The sequence below is a fragment of the Synchiropus splendidus genome, chromosome 9, assembly GCF_027744825.2.
Source record: "Synchiropus splendidus isolate RoL2022-P1 chromosome 9, RoL_Sspl_1.0, whole genome shotgun sequence".
NCBI classification, from domain to species: domain Eukaryota; kingdom Metazoa; phylum Chordata; class Actinopteri; order Syngnathiformes; family Callionymidae; genus Synchiropus; species Synchiropus splendidus.
In genome coordinates, this window is record NC_071342.1 from 12,341,074 (window position 1) to 12,357,333 (window position 16,260).

The 16,260-nt window shown below is 42.7% G+C and overlaps 3 protein-coding genes across 9 annotated transcripts in view; 1 reads left to right on the forward strand and 2 right to left on the reverse strand.

Moving 5' to 3' along the window:
* Positions 1–365: 365 nt before the first annotated feature.
* Positions 366–2,415, reverse strand: bag2 (BCL2 associated athanogene 2). Its single transcript, XM_053875627.1, has 3 exons — positions 2,193–2,415; positions 2,002–2,111; positions 366–1,118 (listed from the first exon to the last, which is right to left on the reverse strand). Exons 1-3 carry the CDS (start codon positions 2,303–2,305, stop codon positions 724–726), a joined length of 618 nt encoding a protein of 205 aa, XP_053731602.1. The 5' UTR covers positions 2,306–2,415; the 3' UTR covers positions 366–723.
* A 1,016-nt stretch (positions 2,416–3,431) lies between these two features.
* On the reverse strand, positions 3,432–10,489 carry znf451 (zinc finger protein 451). Of its 4 annotated transcripts, none has more exons than XM_053874847.1 (13): positions 10,440–10,489; positions 8,042–8,116; positions 7,764–7,847; positions 7,579–7,692; positions 7,176–7,284; positions 6,974–7,103; positions 6,768–6,894; positions 6,536–6,695; positions 5,577–5,724; positions 4,056–5,494; positions 3,919–3,981; positions 3,684–3,743; positions 3,432–3,556 (listed from the first exon to the last, which is right to left on the reverse strand). In XM_053874847.1, exons 2-13 carry the CDS (start codon positions 8,108–8,110, stop codon positions 3,516–3,518), a joined length of 2,544 nt encoding a protein of 847 aa, XP_053730822.1. In that variant the 5' UTR covers positions 8,111–8,116; positions 10,440–10,489; the 3' UTR covers positions 3,432–3,515. The 4 variants fall into 4 exon arrangements, with proteins under 4 accessions (XP_053730822.1, XP_053730823.1, XP_053730821.1 ...); XM_053874848.1 differs by lacking the exon at positions 10,440–10,489 and adding an exon at positions 9,806–10,060; XM_053874846.1 differs by lacking the exon at positions 10,440–10,489 and adding an exon at positions 9,661–10,060.
* Positions 9,680–16,260, forward strand: part of dst (dystonin) — a 92,162-nt gene continuing 85,581 nt past the window's right edge. For 2 of the 4 annotated variants that reach the window (XM_053874838.1, XM_053874837.1), the window contains exons 1-4: positions 9,681–9,997; positions 10,126–10,154; positions 11,025–11,213; positions 13,643–13,859. In XM_053874838.1, coding sequence (XP_053730813.1) covers positions 9,817–9,997; positions 10,126–10,154; positions 11,025–11,213; positions 13,643–13,859 — 616 coding nt within the window. In that variant the 5' untranslated portion in view covers positions 9,681–9,816. Of the gene's footprint in view, positions 9,998–10,125; positions 10,155–11,024; positions 11,214–13,642; positions 13,860–15,500; positions 15,676–16,260 lie in introns of those variants that run through there. The other 2 variants (XM_053874836.1, XM_053874842.1) reach the window with 2 other exon arrangements.

Consider the following 16,260-nt stretch of genomic DNA (forward strand, 5'->3'; position numbering starts at 1 on the left):
ATATAATGTTCATTAAAATGGAAAAAAAAAAAGCTTAATTTTCCCCACCTGATTGTTAGCAACTGTCAAGTTATCTTGCTTTTTCGCAATGAAGACTAAACATTGATCAACATTCCTCATGGTACTAACATTTACTACAGCATTTTAAATCAGGATTTCATTTCATTTAGAGGAACTCAAGCCGTCGTCGGCCACATACAATGAGTAGGCGGGCCTGACATTCAGTTTGACACTTGATTCTGTCTGAATTTTTATACTATTACATATGTTTATTAGTGGTGAGAAAATAATATTGATACTTTGTTATATATCTCTGATGTAATATTGATATTTCAACTCAGACGACAACTCATTTGGTTGTACAGTTTATTCACACAATCAGAAATGAATCGCTTTGTGCAAACGTGAGACAAAATCTGGAGCTGCTGTGCCTTCACCCCGGAAGCAGAGGTAGTGAACAAAGTCCTTCAAATGTAAGACACTAGAACCGAGGTCATGCAGAAGAGTTGGGCTACTTCTGTAAAACTGCTAAGTGAAGTGTATGAAAAGTCACTAGTCATCCACCTAAACCCTAAATTGTAGTCAGTTGTCAAGTCTGAATATGTAAACACACATTTCCCAAACAACCCAAGGGTCATTTCAGGAGAGCGTCTCAAGGATCTTTGTGTTGTGCTGAAGTGTTTTTGGCCCTAAACAACAGTCTCATCATCACCTCTCCTGCTTCTACTGAGCACCATTAGCTTTGGGCTGCTCCAATTTCTGTTTATCCATTATCTTGATATTCTTTCCAGCATTCTCCACGTTTCTCAACAACTTCTCCAGCCTCCGCTTGATCTTCTTCTGGTCCTCCAGGGCGCAGCTGATCACTATGGCTTGGAACTTCTGGTCGATGGGCACGGGCGGAGCCTCTGTCACGCAGGCCGAGTGAAGGGCGAGAAGCTTCTGCCTGGCGCCGTCCATGTTCTCCAAGAGCTTCTTAACAATCTCATCGATAATGGATGTGGCCTTTTGCAGCGCTTCCTCCTGCTGACGGTTTCGGATGGTGCCGACGGAGATCTCCACACTCAGAGTCCGGCCCATCAGACGCTCGGCTGTCAGAGTGAGCTCCTCTTTCTCCCCTATGGGATACGAAAAATCACTACGGCTGTTTATACCTGACGTCATGAACTTACTGCTGACTGAATGATGCAAATAATAACAATTAAAGAAAATGAGTATTTGGAATATTCAGGAACAAATCTCAAGTATAAGAACTGTTTCGCTACAGATGAGGTTCTGCATTTGAGACACTGCAGCTGGTGGGAGAACATGGAATAGACCCACAATAGACCAAGATTTTTTTTTTCACTGAATTTTTAATATTGTTTTTTTTCCACAGAATTTTTCATATTGAATTGTTTTTGCCCTGATTTTCTTTTATTCAGCTGACATTCTATTTTTCTTCATTGAAAAAAATCGACTATAGAGTAAAAATATTCAATGTTACAAATTCAAATTCATATAGATTTCTGACTGGACAGGTTCCATAACCCAAGACCAGGGTGAGCTTCACCTCCCTCCACCTCTCTGACTGTTTTACACCTGCGATGTGGGACGTGAGTCAAGTACAACTGATATGAGATTGTAAGGAATGCACCGCAATGAGATTTCACTTTAACCTTTTTTTTTATGACTGACCACAACACCATTAGCCTGTTTCTTCAATGACGTTATCTAAAAGACATTCCACAGTTGGGGGGTGGGGAGGTAAGAGAACCCCTATTCAGGATAAGGGAGGCAACTGCAGGGTGTTAAAATTGAAAAGTAATAACCTGCGATCTCTCTGATCAGATTTGTTTTTCATCATGAGTGATAACATCACACTTGAGTCAGCAGTTTCTCCCATTATCGCACCCTGATCAACACAATAACCTCACATTGTTAGATCACAGTTCTGCCAAATTATACTTGACACATATACATATGTATATACAGTATAAATGTATTGAATGAAACTCTTACCAGCGCATATGTTTCGCATTTCCTGGCTGTTCTGTAAAGACTGGATCATTTCCAGGATGCACTCTCTTTCCTGCTCCATGGCCGAAGCAGCTTCACGCAAAGCCTCCACCCTGACCTCGCAGCAACACCACATCATTGGCGGTCAGACCGTTCTGGGACACGAGGCAGCGCACTTGCGGACCGTTACTCACCTCAGTTCCAGCTGATCCAAACTTTCCAGCAGCTGTCCGGAGCGGTCCGCCATGGACAAAGTCCGGCTGAACTTACTCTCGTTCATCCTCGCCTGGATTTTAGCGTGCGCCATTGTTGTTGGATAATGTTAGGGTTTTCGCCTTGAGACGTCCGAATGTCACTGTGTCCCAGCGGCAGACTGGAGCAGGACACCAGGGAGAACATGTCCAAAAATGGGCTGGGACTTCCTCCCCTCGTCGAAGCTTCCCGAGACGCACCAAGATGTTGTTCCTCAGGACTCCAACAGGGGACGCCACATCGCGCCCTCAAACTGTTACTACATGTGTACCTACTCTTATAAACTCTTACTCTCTTCCTAATATAAGTGTAACGAACTCGAACTGAATTCGCTCTTGTGCTGTTCAAAAAAGTCAACAAACACAGCTAAAATGCAACTTCAAAAACAGCATGATGCAGTAGCATTACAAGAACAAGCAACTGAAAAACTTTCATACTCATTTATTTCTTGGATGTGAATATTGGACTACTACTTTTTGTCTGTATTCTAAATTTTAATGCAAAGTCATGGTTAAAATATTTAGAAAGAGGTTACTACTATGAATGTTGCAGCTTGTCCAGTTTGTAAGCTGGTGAGGTTGACTATTACTGAGGCACCTCAGGGCACCGTCCTTCCCCCGTGTGTTTTTTTTTTTTCAGTGTCAGCTTCAGGCTCAACTCAGAAAAGTGTCATCTTTACAAGTTCTCTAACAGATGCATCATCGTGGAAGGCAGGGGGGAACCCCAGGCAGAGATTCTCCAGCTGGTGAAAAGCAAACCACAACGCCAGTAAGATCACCGAGTTTTAAGTTCACTTCTCACAGAGTAGGAGGCAACCAGCCCCCAATTTATCAGCCTAAAACAGCAGTCAGTTTAAGGTTCATCACTCAGAAGATAAATACGTGGTCGTTGATAAAAACTGCCTGCAGTGACCTCTGTGTGCTAGGAACAAATAGAGCTCAGCAAAGGGTAGACAAGACTGCTGCAGTAGACAGGATTTCAAAATGGGATTGAAACCTGAGAGCACAACTGAAGGCAGAGTAGTAGAGCGAGCATGTGTTTACTCAGGCATCTTGCATCACCATCCTAGCCATCTATAGCACATGTCAGCACGGCACGTCCAAGCCGACGGCTGCGCACCTGACCTGAGCAAGAATAACGTGTTGAGTTTCAATCAAATGAAAGAAAGACACAAGGATTGTTGACATTGAAATTAACTTTAATACTTTCTGAAAATGAACAACAGAACAAAGGAACTAAGCTGGAAAATGAAACCTTAATTTTTCTTAGAAATCCAACATGCTTCTTTGGAGAGCTTCTTGTAAATCTAAAAGGATGAAAGAAACTATGTTATACACCTATAATAACAGCTTAATGAAGACAAATCAGTTTATTATTTCAAATCTATATTTTCTGTGTCTAACAAACTCTTGTAATTATGAATGCATTTTTACCTGGTGAATCTTCCTCCAGACTGAAGGCCAAAGCTCGCTTCACATCTTCATCAGATTCATCTGAAGAAGAATCAATTGTTAGTTCTATACAAACAAAAATAAACCATTTATATTTTGGCACTTGAAATAAACACTTCAATTATTCTGTCTCAACAATACCCACAACTACAATGATGATAACAACCAGCTTGATGTTAGGAACCAGAAACTCAAAATAAATAAATAAGTCCATTACCTGAACTGGCGGCATCTTTTGCAGTGGCCTGTATTGTATTTGGATCCTCCATTTCATCCTTGACTGCAGTGGAGAGCAGAGACAGAATCAAACACCACATGTGAGCCAAGAGAGCAATCTGCGTACAAGTGATTTACCACTTGTGTCTGTTTTCATCTCTTCAGCGTCCAGTTCTCCCACAGTTGTGGACTCAGTTTTCACTTTTGTCCCAATGGTCCTGGAGCTCCGACAGGGCTCCAGTGTGCAGTGTAGGTCGTGGTAGTGGGTATGGAAACTCGGTACGTCCTTGAAAGTCTCCGGGCAGATTGTGCACACAACCTCAAAGCTCATGTCCAGGTTCAATGACGGGTGCTTCATGGCTACATGAGTCTTGATTTTACCGTAAGTGCACAGAGTCACACTACAAGGTTCGCACACGTACTGGCACTTGCCTTCAGAGGCCAGCTCTTTCATGCACCTTGTCTTTATGGGCTTCAGTTCCTCGCTGCTTTTCTCTGAGCCCAAGCAGGGACAAATTTGAGGAACAGTTGGCGGCACGACTTCTGCTTCATCCAAGCAGTAGTAGTCTTTGCTGTGAAGACTTTTGTAGTGCTCCAAGAACTCACTAATGGATTCAAACTGCATGCTGTCGCAGAGCCCGCAAAAGAAGCCGCCTTTAATCCGGCCGTCGTGCTCCCTCACACAATGCCGGTGCAGGGTGGTCTCCTTAAAGAACTTCTGGGAACAGTGTCCGCAGATGAACCTCTGGAAACTGTGATTGTTGACCCCACTACAGTGTTTCTGCACGGCAGCCTCCGAGTCGAAAATGTCCTCGCACATTCTGCACATCCACGTCCGCGTCGGTTTTGAAGAGCCTGCAGTGCTCGGTTTAGCAGCGCAATCGTAGCTGGTGGACGGCTTGGCAGGCATCATCGCCAGAGCTGCCTCCGACACTTCTTGTTCGGAAAAAAAAGTGTGACCCTTGTGATTCTCAGACACGTGGGAATGGACGTCCTCCACCTCCGGCATCACCGTGCTGCACTTGCAGCAGTAAAAAAAGAAGTTGGAGAAATTTGCGAATCCATGGAAGCGGCACATGTGCAGGCGAGTTATTGAAGCTTCACCCATCTGCTTGCCACACAAGCCACACTGGTGGAATATTTGGTTCGCAGCCATTAGATGCTTAAGAGCTTTCGCTTCCTCAGAAAACTGCTGGCCACACTCACAGACCCATCCTATGACCAAGCTGGGACTTTGTCTCCGCCGTTTGGCAGGTGTTTCCCCAGACGTCTTCCTCTTTCTCATCCGCTTTCCCTTCGGAATCCAATGGTCGATGGAGAGGCTTTTCTCCAGGACTTCATTTGATCTGGTGCCGAGTTGAGTTTCGCCAAATCTGCCGTGTTGGAGAAGCGCTCTCGCCATGGTTTGATTGATCTCCACATCGTGCTGGGTCGACTCTTTGTGTTCTTCGATGTCAGCCTGGCTCAGAAAGAGCTGGCAACAGAGGAGGCACTGGCCCCTTATCTGGAGCCGTCTCATCACCTCCACGATCGTTTTATCCGCCGTGGCTATTAAACTACTGTTTCTGCATTTCACACTGAAGAAACAATGTAAAAGTGATTACAAACATGCACTTTAGATATACATTTATCATGAGACTAAACGTGGAAAAAACATACTTGAAGTGAGCCATTGCACTCTGATGGGACTTCAGTACGGCCTGACACCTGCCACACCGGACGCTGAAGGATGTTTCTTGGCACAGTGCGATGAGAGATTCTTTAACATACTGTGGAATTGGAACTGGCTGCGGCGAGCTACTGGATGCTGGAGTGAGTGAAAACAAACAGACGAAAGTTATAAAAAAAATAACTTCAGTCGTGAATCACTTCGAATACATGTAGTGCATTGATAGTGCAACAAATTGGCATAAATGATGAGAATTTCATGATGTGCATTGCAGGTGCCGCTAGGATTTTTTGACCCACCACCTTCCTCCCCCAAAAACATCCGACTTACGACCGGGATCCGTTTCGACTAAATGGTCGTAAGTCAGATTGGACCCAAGTCCAATGCCATTCAGGAGGAGTTTCAAAATATTTGCACACATCATACATTTCCAATTACTATTTACAATACTACAATCGAACATGTCAGCGTGTTTGTCAACCCGCATGTCGACTAGATCTTTATGGCAGTCTGTCATTAGTTGACGGTCAAAATAGTCACTAACAGTTGTAAGTTCCAATGCTAGCCACAGTATTGCGTATACTGAAAGTCCACCACAGTGTCACATATTGTAATTTAACTGGAACACAAAGTTTGTCACTGAAAACACTGTAGCATAACAAGAAAAAAACATTATTATTAGTTTTTTCAATGTACTGAAAGCAGCCCAATTTGCAGCTACACGCACCCAAATACAAAAAACGATACTAGAAGATGAAATATCAGCACTAAATCTGAGGTCAAAGTATCTCAATATATTGCTGTACCAATATTTTTTCACACCTCTTTGCATCTGTGCAATAATATTTAATCATATATTCCCTTGACCGCACAGTTGCAAACACCGAACAAATCCTTTTTGCAATAAAGAAAAACAATGAAATGAAGTCCCGAGCGTAAAATGACTTACCGGTCAGTGGGAGAGACTCTGTGAAGTGATTCTTGGTCGACATGTGCTGAAGACACTCATCGCGGAGGCTGAAGAGAAGGAAGCAGGCGGGGCAAGCGAAGCACACGATCAGCTGAAAGGTTTGCGTCACACTGTGGCATTCGGTGTTGGAAAGAGCTAGCTGGAAATCCAAAGTCGCCCAGAGTTATGACAAAAACAGATTGACTGAACAAAGAGAGAAAGTAGAATAAACCTTGGATTCTCGATGAGCGCTCCAGCTTTCCTTCGTAGGGAAATGCTGACCACAAGCCACGCATGCAAAGATCTCTGACGGACTTCCTTTAAGGTGGATGGTGGGGTCACACGGAGAGTGGTCGAATCTAAAAGCAAGTAGCACAACTTCAATGGAAACAAGTTGAAATATCTTCAGGAGGATATAGAGAGACTCGCCCCAGGTACCTTTTCAAGTGACCACCAAGGAGAAGTGGGTTGTCAAATATTCGGCCACAGTTACTAACCGGACACGTGTATCGAGTCGAGGTGTTCGGCGAGAATGATGGAGCTCTGTGCCTTCTCCTCTGAGTAGGATCTGAAACATAAAGGGGAATTCAGTTGTTTAAAGACTCTCAGTAAAAGTAAGGAAACGTTTGAGGGAACATGCCTGGCATATTCGCCCACATCTGGACGCAACGCCTTGCTTCTAGCTGACTTTCGCTCGTGACAGAAGAGAGGAACTCTTTGGCACGGGTCATTTGGATGTTTTGCTTTTCCTAAAAATGCCAACAGAAGAATTAGTATGGGTATTTCCTGTATTGTTGAATGAGAAAAAAACTGCTGTCAACAAACATTTATGATCTGTAGTTCATGACAACTTGCTAATCAATAAGGAGTTAAAATGATGAACAATAATTGTTATCAGTGGTGCACTGCATGTAAAGTGAGTCACAAAAAAAAAAAAAAAAAGCCTGAAAGACAGGTTGCAACATCAAGGGCTGTACGTTTGTTTTGAACAAATTTGGCAGTGAAAAAGTACACTTTTTAATACATAATTTCACATATCACACCTTGAATGCTTTAAGTTTCTCGGCCCTTTCACGTTTTTCCCGTTCCACTCGCAGCGCAAGTTTAGCCAATGCAGCGTTAGCCTCATCTCTTTGACGTTGGACCTTTTCAGCCGTCTGTTGAAGAAAAAAGAAAGACGATTTTTATTATTTGACAAAATAATTAGATTTGTTTTTTTTTGTCTCACCGTTTCCACCCATGACGAGCATTTTTCTTCTTCACTGTCACTTAGCAGATCAATTGAGTCCAACACAGGTCTCAGTGGCCCCTCCTGTGGAGTGGAGGTGATCAACATATTTCTACATATAAAGAAAATATTGTGTAACTAGTTAATATCACATTCTCTGGGTTTAATTTCTACCATACATCTTGTCATTCACCTTTAGAATTTGCTAGCATTTCGGGCGACTGCGACAACAGACTAGATAGATCACTGCATGTTTTAATGCATTACAAAATACTTACTGAGACAAACTCCACATCATCGACCTCCTCCGCCTCTTCGTCGCCCGCTGCTGTAGTGGGAGAGGACATGTTTTCCTAGGGAAAACACGCATAACAAGGGTTAGGACATTTTACAGGACACAAATGGAAGACAAAAAGAACATGGATATAACTCTAATTCAGATGAATCGCTGGCTGCAACGCCATTTTTTTGTTTGTTTTTTTAAAACATGAATGCACACCAATGCACCTCCACAGCAGCCCACAAGGTCATCATCTTGTCCTCTAACAAGGGGGTATCTAAAGCTCCTACAGAGGAATCTGTGAGTTGTGGCTGACGAAATGGATGAGTCCACTAAGGACGACTTTGCATCTGCACTCTTCAACCACAGGTGGCAGCATCGAACACAAAACTGCCGAACAATCCAATTAAATATAATCGAGGAAAAGGTTAGTTTGCTCAAAATATATCAAGTATATTCCGTGAATATTATGTGATTTAAACTTTTGACCGTTGCATTAAAGCTGTATCCATATTAGTTAAAATCAGTTGGTAAGTGCAACATTGGACCCAATGTTTTAACTGATTCACACAGTTTACAGAAACAACAAGTACGATATTCATAGTTTGACAGCTGTTGTGTTGCAATAGCTTAGGGAGATCAACTGAAGAACGACATATAACCACAGTAGCTGCGCATCATCTCACCAAACTGCTGGTATTTCCGAGTTCGACTCGTGGTCTGCTTTGATAGCTGCTCACTGGCTACATCCACACATGCGCAGTGAATCTGGCACAAATGACGCACTCATTTTGCTCAACGGAGTTGACTGGGTGGACGGGGTTTACTTTTATGCGGGAACACGAAATATGGCGTTTGGACCCCGCCCCTCTCACGCTCCGTCTCTTATGGTTAGCGCGCTGTTGCTATGGTAACCAAGGAAACAACGGGCATTCAGAGCCTAAAACATTTTCAAAACGCTTTTCCAGGGGCTCAATTTTGTTGGAATAATAATAATAATGATAATGAACGAAAGAAGCTGTAAATGCATATGTTATTAAAAGTAATGAATATGACTAAAATCCATATCCATAGCTGATATATATCGTGAAATAGTTCAAATACTTTCAACACACACAATAATGATCTTAATTTAAATCATAATAATTTAAGGCAACACACCTAATTCTGGTACATGTACATCTCAATAGTCATGTATATAATGAACAAGAATATTCCTGATGCTATTAAAGAAATAGCAATATACAAACGCCCCACTAGATGTCACCGTCTTCCACATCGTTTGAAACACATTAATATCTGCGTCATATAAGAATCAAAAATAGCATCATTACATTATTGTGTAAAACGTTATTTACACCAGTGGAATGAATCATATCATATTAACTAGATCAGATGATTCATATGTATGTGTACAGTCGATTTATCGGTAGACAACAATATTCCAGTCATGAACAGATGAACATATATCTGTGCATATCTTGTAAACTATGCCATGTTTGTGCAGGGATCTGGCTCTGCAGTACATTACTGTGATGCTCAGCAGATTCTGCTGACACTCTCTACTCCTGTTACAAAATTAAATAAATAAAACTTGGGTCCTCTGCTGAGTCATACCTCGCACAAAATGATAACATTCCTCTGATCTCTGTCATTCGGACCAATCCCCGACACGGAGCCTGCTCTGCGATGATCCAAGTGTGAAGTCACTTGTCATCTTCAACAGCGACGCAAAGGGAGCGGACATTCTGCTGTTCTCTACCTCGACTTAGGATGATCGCTGCGGCGTTTTTGGTCCTCTTAAGGCCGTATAGTATCCAGTGTGTGCTGCTGTTACTGCTGCTTTTGCTCGGGACTATCGCTACTATTTTGTTTTTCTGTTGCTGGCATCGCAAGCTCCGTGAAGGAAAGCATCCAATAAAATCAGTGTTCGCTGGACGCTCCAGGAGCCGCGGTGAGTCCCAGCTCAGGCCAGCCTCGTCCCTGAACATCCGTGATGTTGCTGCCCTGCGTCACTTATATCCAAACCTGCTACTGATGAGCCATGTAAGTGCGGTGACTGACCCACATCTTATCTTACAGTTGGCCTGCGGACGCATCATTTCCGAGAGGTATGATAAACTTTTAAACTCATTATGCACATCATCAGTTCACTTGACGTCAAAAGCACGGATTTAACATCCAAGATCAACGTCTGTTGCACATAATGTAGCGTTTTACCTCGTGCTGAAAACACATTATCATTCAAAAGTCAACAATTGTACTGTATTTCTATGGGCAGAAAGATTTGCGCATGCGCATTTGTACACTTGCGCCATAGATGAGGTGGCAGCTTTGGTTAAATCCTGCGACTTCATTTTTCATTTCAAAATACTTTTTATAATTGATGTACGTACCTTTGAAATGTTCAGTAGAGAGTTAACTATCACGGAATGTCACTCCGAACACACTGAATTCAATTTAAAAGCTGTTCAACCACATCAGAAAGTCGTTTAATCATTTCCGTTTTGGTCCATTTTCAAAATAAAACCTATTTCAAATTCCGATTAAAAATCCGGAGTTTCTTCATGAAAATTGTACTAACTTTTAAATAGTAGTTTGTTTTTTCCCCCCTCACCAAAAATATTTTTGTTTAACAATCTATTTTTCAGCATGATTGTACAACTCTGCTTGAATAAATTGGAAACTGAATTTAAGAAGGCAGTGCTATTACATCATATCTGATAGAGCCATTTATGCTTTTTGTATAATATGAATAATGGTGAAAATATTGGTGTTTTATGCAGACCAACGCGGCTTAGAATGTTAGCAGAAATGTTATCATGTTTAAATGCTAAATGCTAATTTACAATTAAATAGAAAGAAATTTAAACTGGTTCTTCATGGCTGATGCTTCTGTGTTTGTTCTAATGCTGGCAAAAACAAAAAAACCAAACAGTGTATAAAAGAAAGGTCAGGTTGATGTGTGTCTTGTGCCACAGGGCTTCAGGCACAGTCCCCGTCATGCCAGGCGAAGCATTCATGCTCGAGTAACAGAGGAAAGGCCAAAGCCAGTGGAGGTTCCTGAAAGTGAGCCGGATTCATCATCGACTGTGAGAAAGCGCAAAGCCAAGAAGAGGGTGCTGCCGGAGTTCTACCAGTCAGTCCAAGTCACCCCAACTCGCAAACCTGTAGGTACCTTCCTTCAGTTCTGGCAGTGACTGAGATGCAACTCTACTCCCTGTTCCATATTGACAGACTTATTGTGAAGCAATGCAAGCTAAAAGCTGCTTGTCTGTCCCAAATGGAGCTGTGGCTTTGGCGCTTGTTCATGAGTGAAGGAAGGGGAGAGCATGAGATTGGTTCAGTTCCCTTCCACCTCCTGTGCTGTGTTGTGTCAGCTACACTGGGACTGAACCTGTTCAAAGGGGCTCAACAATCTGCGTGGATTTGTTGCAGATCTGGGTCTGTAGTTCTCCTTACAAATCTGATCACTCCAGATCTCATGAGAAGAAAACAAGTGCATTGTTATGCAGTTTGAAAAACACAGCTGTTGGGATTATACACGAGCACGCGGCCTTAGGAAGCAAAAACCAGGCACTTTGCATTTTGATTCATAACCTCTATGTTTTGAGAATTTCTGATGGTCAGTTTTGAGAGCCTGTGGCTACTAGATGTCTGTGAGAAGATGAGTAAAACCTTTTTTTTTTTACCTGTAGGTTTTTTGAGACGCCGTAGCACTGAATGAGCTTGTGCTTTGTTTGTTTGTCCTTCCCAGTTTGATCAGTAGGGGGTGCTGCAGTTCTGCTATTGATCAAACTACCTGTCACAGATGAAAAGCAGGAACAGACTTTTTAAATTAGCATTTCTTTAAAGCAGATTTTCCATCTTATTGTGTTGATAACATGGGAGTGATTAATTTATAGAGCCAAAATGAAATCATTGCCAGTCTTAAAGCAAATGTAATAGTTACAAACAGGCAAAGAGTGTCTCAGAGTATAAAAAACATTTCATTTTAACCTCAACTGCATATCATTTTTATCTTAAGACAACAGTCGAGAGGCTTCATAGATACAGCTGTCACAAAATTCATGCATCTTGTATCAAATCTATTAAAGCTTGCTTTTCCTCCCTTCTAATTATTAATATTATATTATTAAATAGCAGCAAATAAATGGGGTGTCTCCCAAAGTTACTTGAATAAGGTATATCATCACTTTTCTCATTTGCATACTGGATGCATACATATACTCTAAGTGATAGAGAAAGTATATGGACTGGTTCAATCCACTTCAATCTAAGAGTTTGGGAGATGGAGCTTCATTGAATTAGCCAATATCATTTATGAACAATAGATGTTCTTGGTGGTTTTATTTGGGCTTGGTGCGGAAGAGTCCACTGCTCTTCTGGGCATCCTCATGAGAAGTCTATTTTTGGTGTCTGGTGATTTAGTTCCTTACCCTCCTTTGAAAGATATGTCATTGATTTTAACAATTTAAATGTGATGATTACCACACAACATTTCAAGTCACAGTGTTGTGCAGAGCAGTGATTATTGAAATTGCATTCTGTGGCTGCTTTATCTTAAATGTCTTTCAGCATCTTATTTTTTCTTCTGACTGATATTGCTTGATTAGGACTAAAACTTTGGAATTCCCTTTAAATAAATGAGCCTTTCCAACTTAGTTGCTTCCACCTTTGGGATATTAAGACGATGTCACTTCAGAGATAGCCATTTTTGGGACATTTGACCTGCATATGTTCCTCATGTTACCCTCACCAAAGTAATCTGATGGAAGATGCAGAACAGCCTTGTAAACATCTAAGATATATACATCTAAATGACAGATTAACAGAGCATTTTGGAGTCTCAGAAAAAAAATATTCCTGAAGCAATAGCTCAGAAAACACGTTTTATGTCTGAGCCCCTCCTAGTCTCTCTGGCTTTCTTTCTGTTGCTCAACGCCAGGTGTGTCCATGTTCAGTTCGTCATTGTTATGTTGAGTAATTGTGGGAGTCAGGAAAGTAGCAAATGTGTTGTCCACCATTTGTACCTTTTCATCCCGAAACCAAGCCCAGGACGCTCACTTCTGCGAACACATCATCTTGCTATGTCATCAACCGAATAGTTTGGGGGGTTTTAGGGTTGTTTCTGCGCTCTCTGGGTGCGGATGGCTCTTTAACACCAGCCTGGCTGTTGTTTGGCTGCTGGCGGTGACGCGGGGACGCGCGCCGCTCTGCGCTCTCACATCACTCCGGAGGTCTGACATCACCTCGCATCTCTCGTATCTCTGGTCAGTGTCGTGTCCGGAGCCTCCCTTTAAAAGGGCGTGGCACCTGAACCAGACGCGGGCGCTCGTGAGAAACGAAGGGAATTTTTTTCTTCTCCTCTCCTCCCAGCTGAGACGTCTCCATGTACACAGTGGTAAGTCTTGTTGTTGACCTGTCGGGGGAGCTAGACACTGCACATTTCTGCCACCTCGTCTTTTGTTATGGCTCGTTTGGGGATCGGGCTGTCAGCTTCCCCGCACCTATTGAGCAGCATGCACTTTGACAGGGTGAGACAGTCTGCCTCCTCAATCCTCTCTTTTATTTATCTACCCTTTCTTTTGTGACGTAGAGCTCCAGCTCGGGGAACCCGTCCCTGCACTGCTCCATGTCTTCTTCGGCAGATGTGTCAGACGATGAGGAGGACTTCAGCATCAAATCCGGATCCGCATCACCGGCTCCCGGGGACACGTTGCCGTGGAACCTGCCCCGGCATGAGCGCTACAAGAGGAAAATACATGGCGGTACTGTGCTGGATCCGGCGGAGCGAGCAGTGCTGAGGATCGCAGGTGAGTTGCCCCGTCATCCCGTAATGTCTGCTGTGAATGATGCGCTGATATTACTGCATTTACGGTACGCGCTTGTTGTCTTGAACCAGTCTTTTTCCATGTGGAGACTTAAGTAGGTTCTGATCTTTTCAATGAATTTAAAACAGAATTTATGTCACTGTCTCAAACGAAATATCACAGGTGATCAAATCAATCTGAACAGCTCACATGATGCTTTGCCATCTGGCCAACCATCACAGCTGAGGGTCACTACAGTGTTTTGTAGGGGGTTGCTTTTTTATCCAATAGTCTATTTGCATCACAAGTCCAGATTTTACTGTAGTTTTTTGTCTGAAAATGGTCGAGTGTTCCCCAGGTAGAGGATATGTACAGCTTCTTCAGATGTGCCACAATGAAGACAGCTGAGTCAAAATACAAAACACTCCATTTATAGGTCCATCTACTACTGTTAAGTCCAGATTCTTCAGTCAATATTGCTGACTGAGGAGAAACTGAATGACAAAAAGAATAAAATAGATAAGTATTTAATAGTCATTGTATGTAAAAAGCTGTCGTGACTTTCCAGCCTTAAAGCAAATACACTTTATACTACAATCTGTAGTGAGGCTTGTTCCCATTTCTCCTCCAGCAATGATTTCACTCCTCTTCGATGATGTCACTCCCTTCGCCTCTCCAGGGTGGGACTTTTGAATCTCAGGCTACATTCTACAACCTAAATATATAACCAGAATTGCAGCTTTTACCTCTCAACGTTCCTTCAAACAGCAATATAAAACAGCGATATAAAACACACACACGCACACACATATATATATTACAAACTGAATAACCTACTCTCCAATGTACAACAAAATACCACATCCTTACAGTGACTACTCTCATTATTGGAGACAAGGTTTGGGTCATGATACAAACTTGTGTTTCTCACTGTGCGGCTAGGCTAGGGTGAGCAGCACAATCATTCAGTTGAGATCAGAAGTAGAACTGTTGCACACGGATCTTTTTTGGATGTGCCATTGGGAGGAGAACACACTTTAGCATGCACGTAAGTATTTCTCCAGAAGTCTGGGCCGCTTTGCTCTGGTTGCTGGACCCTCGATCAAGCGACAGAAACTAAATAGCTATATGAATTTTAATGCATGGGTTAATTAGATTGTACATTTTCAAATCCCGTGTCCAAGGAGCACTCTTAAGTACTTGCAACTATAAAATTCGTATTCAAAATATTAGGTTCAATTCCATGGACTTAATATACTCCATCAGTGAGTTTTGGGTCACAGTTTGTTTTTAAGTCTCAAGTTAAAATGTTAAGTGTAAAAAGTGAATAACAACTACTGTTTTTACATTAGCATAATATGTAAAGGGAATGCACTGCCTTTTGTACTTCATTTGAAATTGACAATCATGTAAACGTTTCTCAAGGAAGCGTTTTTTATAGTGTGTTTTGGGCATCCAGTTTGGACAAAACAAAAGGGTTGAGCGACACTTTTTACAGTGCAGCGGAGCAGTCTGCGCTTCCTATCAGTGCCGTCAAGTCCGGAGCGGAAGTGACTCTAATTGGCTAAAGTGAGCCAAGGGTGGGTCGTAGGGCGTTTCCTTCAGCGCAACAACAGCGCCGATCACTCTTGAGTGCTCGACACACACACACACACATGCACACACACACGCGCACACCGTTCGCACGCTGTGTCCCGGTCCGTCGAGGGTCCAGTTCGGAGAGCCCGGGTTATGGCTCAGTACGCACCGCAGCCCTTTTCTCTCTCCGATGAGCAGGAATACCTCCAAGCATACGAGGATGTTTTGGAAAAATACAAAGGTAGGATCAATACTGATGTTGCGTTACCAGCGAGTGTGTGCTTCATTGTGCTTGACAGTTCAGTTCAATGACTGTCATCCGGCCCTGCCGCCCTCCGCACCGGCTGTTGTCTTGATCTGGGAATATGGGAATATTTACAGTATGACATCACTTCTCAACCGGATTTGAGCATGACACATGTTTAATGTTGCTTTCCAGGAAATTGCTTCCGTTTTCTCTCACTGGATATTCGTGGCTGAGCGTTTCTGAAAGGTGATTTTGCGTGTGTAAATCTTGACTCAGTGACTCTCTGTGATTGATAATGGCCAACAGTGACATGGCAGGATAAGGTGTTTGCTCATGTCAGAGTCTCTTGTCTATGTATGTATCTGCTGCTTTGTGGTCCATGTGACTAATGGCAGCAAATCCATCACAGGGATACTGGGCTATAGTCTCTTTGACAGCTCAAACTTGTTGACGAAATCATGCACATGAGCTCTTAAGGGAGGCGGGTGTAGCTCCTCTGGAGCTAGATTCAAACTGACAAGTAGTAGTTTTAACCCCTGAGTGTCCTGTTCAGGCACGTGCCAGTCTCCGGTCACTTGC

What these genes read in the sequence shown, in the direction of transcription:
- bag2 (XM_053875627.1), bottom strand. Translation starts at nt 2,305, where the DNA reads ATGGCGCACGCTAAAATCCAGGCGAGGATGAACGAGAGTAAGTTCAGC. An exon ending in TTGGATCAGCTGGAACTGAG is followed by an intron (nt 2,112 to 2,192) that starts GTGAGTAACGGT and finishes CTGCGAGGTCAG; the next exon opens with GGTGGAGGCTTTGCGTGAAG. An exon ending in AATGCGAAACATATGCGCTG is followed by an intron (nt 1,119 to 2,001) that starts GTAAGAGTTTCA and finishes CGTATCCCATAG; the next exon opens with GGGAGAAAGAGGAGCTCACT.
- znf451 (XM_053874847.1), bottom strand. Translation starts at nt 8,110, where the DNA reads ATGTCCTCTCCCACTACAGCAGCGGGCGACGAAGAGGCGGAGGAGGTC. An exon ending in AGAAACTTAAAGCATTCAAG is followed by an intron (nt 7,285 to 7,578) that starts GTGTGATATGTG and finishes TGGCATTTTTAG; the next exon opens with GAAAAGCAAAACATCCAAAT. An exon ending in AGAGTCTCTCCCACTGACCG is followed by an intron (nt 5,725 to 6,535) that starts GTAAGTCATTTT and finishes CACTCACTCCAG; the next exon opens with CATCCAGTAGCTCGCCGCAG.